The 4,285-nt window shown below is 35.6% G+C and overlaps 1 protein-coding gene across 1 annotated transcript; it reads right to left on the reverse strand.

Annotated features, from left to right (window-relative positions):
- Window positions 1–332: 332 nt before the first annotated feature.
- On the reverse strand, window positions 333–4,113 carry LOC103518617 (the record flags this gene model as incomplete). Its single annotated transcript, XM_026830365.1, has 3 exons — window positions 4,051–4,113; window positions 1,306–1,476; window positions 333–916 (listed from the first exon to the last, which is right to left on the reverse strand). Coding segments are annotated over exons 1-3 (818 nt in total), but the record flags the coding sequence as incomplete, so codon positions are not given.
- Between the last annotated feature and the right edge of the window lie 172 nt (window positions 4,114–4,285).

Consider the following 4,285-nt stretch of genomic DNA (forward strand, 5'->3'; position numbering starts at 1 on the left):
AGGGGAGAGTGGCACGACTCAGGAACTTGTGACAGATTGGACACTCCACTACGTTCTGTAACAACATAGAAGTCGAGGGAAAAAAGTAAGTTTCAAGCTTTGGCTGTACGCTCGAGCCTTAGACAAACCCAAACTTCTTCTTTGCCTTATTCCTCTCAAGTGGGATTGGCATTTCGCGTCAGTCTCTTCCAGTCCGCTCTGTTATGCACCTCATTTCCGGACACTACCCTTCTCACGTAGATCTTCATAAACCAACGCCCCGGGCGGGAACCGAACCCGCGGCCTAGCGCTTACAAGGCAGACGCACTACCAACTAAGCTAACTAGGCTGGCCTGGCAACTTCATATTTCAACACATCTTCATCATTTATTTGTGTCACTATTTCCATGTTCTTTATGGTTCCTATATCACTGTTTTCTTGATCACTTTTCTCCAAAACTATATCACTCTTTGGCATCACTATTTTTTTGTCCTTGTCCTCATCAAAGGTTTCTATGTGTGTATCACTTCTCTTAATAACTAGATCATTATTTTGAATAGCTATTTCCTTGTTCTTTTCAACCATATCACTGTTTATAGGTATATCACTTTTCTCTATATCTTTTTTCTGTGTAAATATTTTCTTGTTCTTTACCATATCACTATTTTTTATAGAAACAATAGTTCTCTTCATAACTATATTACACTTTCTTGTATTATTTTTATCAACTTTGGCATTTTTATCACAATTCCTAATAGCAATCCATTTAGGCCATCTAGGGATATTATCACATTTGTTTTCATTCTGAAACCTGAGCTTTGTGTTATTGAAGTTTTCATTGACACTGGGCTGGGCTGGAGATGGGGTAGTTTGAGCACCATCATTTGAGGCATCACTGATGGTACTCTTGTGACTAGGATTCAAGGTATCTTCGTTCTGAAAATAGGAAAAAAGAACAAGAGGGTAGGTAGTACCTACATTCCTTTACAAAGTACCTAGGTAGGTACTTGTCTACCTACTTGGCAAAAATAATAATAATAATAATAAAACTCTGAAAATAGGAAAAAAGAACAAGAGGGTAGGTAGTACCTACATTCCTTTACAAAGTACCTAGGTAGGTACTTGTCTACCTACTTGGTTAATAATAAAAATAATAATAATAATAATAAATCAATTATTTGAGCTTTGAGTTGAGACCTTCAATAATAGAAGTTATTTTGCTGATTTTCCCCTGAAATTACAGTCTGTGCAGTTGGCTTGGACATTGGGATTAACAGGAAACAAAATCTAACAGGCTACTGTACAAACTGGGACTGCTCTCATACCTTGTTGTGATCTGTACGACCAATGGTATCCTTGAAATTAACCCCATTGTGGGCACATTGAATCAGCTTCTGTTGTGCTCGCTGACAGGCACTAATGAATGAGTAGGTCATTTCTACTCGTGGAAGACACAGGTGACAAATCTCTTGTGGAAGCTTGTCCTTGGCAGAGAACTGAGGAGAAAAGGACAATAAGTAGATTTTTAGGCAAATAGTTCCACTTTTTTTTTAAGTTAGCTGTAATAAGGGATAGAGTTTTGATAGAGGGAACTCTAACAATGGAGGTCTTATTATCCCACAATCAAATAAAGGAGGACATGATGGAAGAAAGCCAGCTCATCCAAGAATGTGTTTTAGATAAAGTTCATACATGTTAGGAATCAAAGCTGGGACACACCTGTTACCAGTATAAATTAATAAGATATAAGTACCTACTTAACTCAGTACATTGTTATTGTATTGTTCATATCCATATTAGGGTTGGGACATCGAGACGAAAACATCAATGTTTTTAAACTTCGATATATCGAGTATCCGATGTATCATAATCAAAAACATCGATGTTCGATATTATCGGGATTTCGATGTTTTTCGGATTTTCGGTATTATATGGTCCTTTCTGTGTAAATTCCGTATGGGAAATTTTAAGTTTGAGGGATTTTTTTTGGAAATTGGAAATTGAGATTGGAAACTGAGAAAAAAAATCCCACTTCATGAGGAACCACAGACATCGAACATCGAAAAATAAAACATCGATGTTCGATGTTTCCATCGAAAGAAAAACATCGATGTTGACATCGATGTTTTTGTTCCGATGTATCGATGTTTTCAAAACATTGATGTCGATGTCCCAACCCTAATGTAATCGGGTCAAATTTTCGATGGTCAGTTTTTAGTGTCAAAACACGATTTGAGGTCCCTAGAGCCTAAATCCAAAGTTTCAGCCATTGGTCCGTGTGTGTGTGTGTGTCTGTCTGTAAACAAAATATCTCGAGAACGGTAAGAGCTAGAGACTTGAAATTTAGTATGTAGCTCTCAAATGTGACAAGATTGCGACACGAAACTTTTGGTTAAGACCGGTGCAACGGTTGGCAGCATTTTACCGCTTTTTGGCGGTTTTCGGTGTAATTTAACAATACCTCGGGGACGGTATGAGCTAGAGACTTGAAATTTACAAACTGACAAGCTAAAGGTAAAATTTTGAAGTACCTAATATAAGTACTTCGAACACTTCTTTAGTTTAATTAAATACTTACCTAGAGTGCCACAGTGTCAAGACCAAAACCACATAAGAAATTGCTGACAAGGAGGATGTCTATTGACAGATCATGGAGGAAATTTGCTGTGTGATATAGATAAAAGGTATGTCACAAATCTAGCCTCTTTTAAAATTACCCAATGATAACTGAAAATCTAGGAAACTGGTAGAGCAATTAAAAATTGATTAAAAAATAATTAAAAATCATTTTTTTTTTTTTTTAACCTGATAATCTGAAATGAAATCTGTGAAATTCAAATTCTCCCGCTCCAATATTTTCTTATTTTCTTTTGTTTATGTGGGTGAAGCTAGCCACTCTTCTCGTCGCCTCACTTTTCTTACAACATGTGGCGTTATCCAGTCTTCGTTAACATCCTAGGTGTCCTTGAAAGGAATGCGAATGGAATGCAGTTGACCTTGACCTAATGATTGGAATGTAACCTTGACCTACATTTGGAAGAGGTCACTGACCTACCCACCTATGAGGCTTTGTTTTTACTTTTGTAGCTTTTTTTATTTTATTACCTTCTATTACCGTTACGTATAGGGAACCTATACAAGGGTAATGAGAAAGTATTGCAATCGGTCCAAATTTTCAAAATCGGGAAATGGGTGGAAATATCCGTTTTGGGGTCCCCTGATTCCAGAAAAGTGGTTTTTAGCCCATGGTCTGTACGTACGTTACGTACTACAGGTTTAGTAGAAAGATAGGAAATTTATTGACCAAAAATCGGCCACCTTGGGCGGCTCGGGACTTCGATTTTTTTTATATATACCTATACCTAGGTATATATTACCTATTATTATTATTATTATTTTTTTTTTCAAATAGGTATGTATTCCCCAAATGTAATAGAAAGTCGTGTGATGTTCACACCAGACTTTTTTTTTTTAACAAGCGAAGTGAATTCTAGTTTTAAGCTTCGGGACTTTTCCAGGTTTTTTTTTTTTCCTTTAGATTTTTACGTTAGGTAGGTATTGGTCTCTTTTGTAGGCAGTACATAGATAATAATATCCTATTAGAGTAGATACATAAAACATTTTTCCGAAACACATGCCGTAAAACTAACACAAATTTTATTAATAAATTGTTTAATGAAATAAATTATTTTATCAAAATATATAAACAATGGATAATAAAAAGAAAACATTCTTGCTTGAAATGCACCATCAAAAAGTAAAAAACAATAGGTATACAAATAAAATTACCTACCTAGTTACACTGCAACCGAAAATTTTACATTTTAACAAACTTCTCGTATCTAAGAAGGTAAAATGAAGACCATTTTTTAAGGGTGTATAGCGAAAAGCCTTTACACAAACTTCTAAGAGGTTCCAAGGATGGAAAAAGGTTGTATCACAGACAGGACTCGGGCATCATATTTGCTCCTTTACTATGGGATGGACTCCGAAAATATAGTAAAAATTTAGGTTTTCTATTATTTGTTCTCGACTTTGCGCACCACATGCAATGGTCAAAAATTTTGTACCTTCCCACGTGAGTTTTCCGTCCTCAGCTCCTGGTCTATAGAGTATCCACCATCATGGAGCATTAATAAATACCCCATAAAATAGCCAGAGCTTTTCTTACAATCAGAAACGAATTAAATAATCAAAATAGGAAAGTAAGTATGTAATTAAAATAAATATATGTTCTTAAGGTTAGCAAAATACAAACATACTTTTAGGTAATTATTAAATCGCTGAGTGGCAACAATAGGTTGA

Source organism: Diaphorina citri, unplaced genomic scaffold (assembly GCF_000475195.1).
Source record: "Diaphorina citri unplaced genomic scaffold, Diaci psyllid genome assembly version 1.1 scaffold2274, whole genome shotgun sequence".
Classification (NCBI taxonomy): domain Eukaryota; kingdom Metazoa; phylum Arthropoda; class Insecta; order Hemiptera; family Psyllidae; genus Diaphorina; species Diaphorina citri.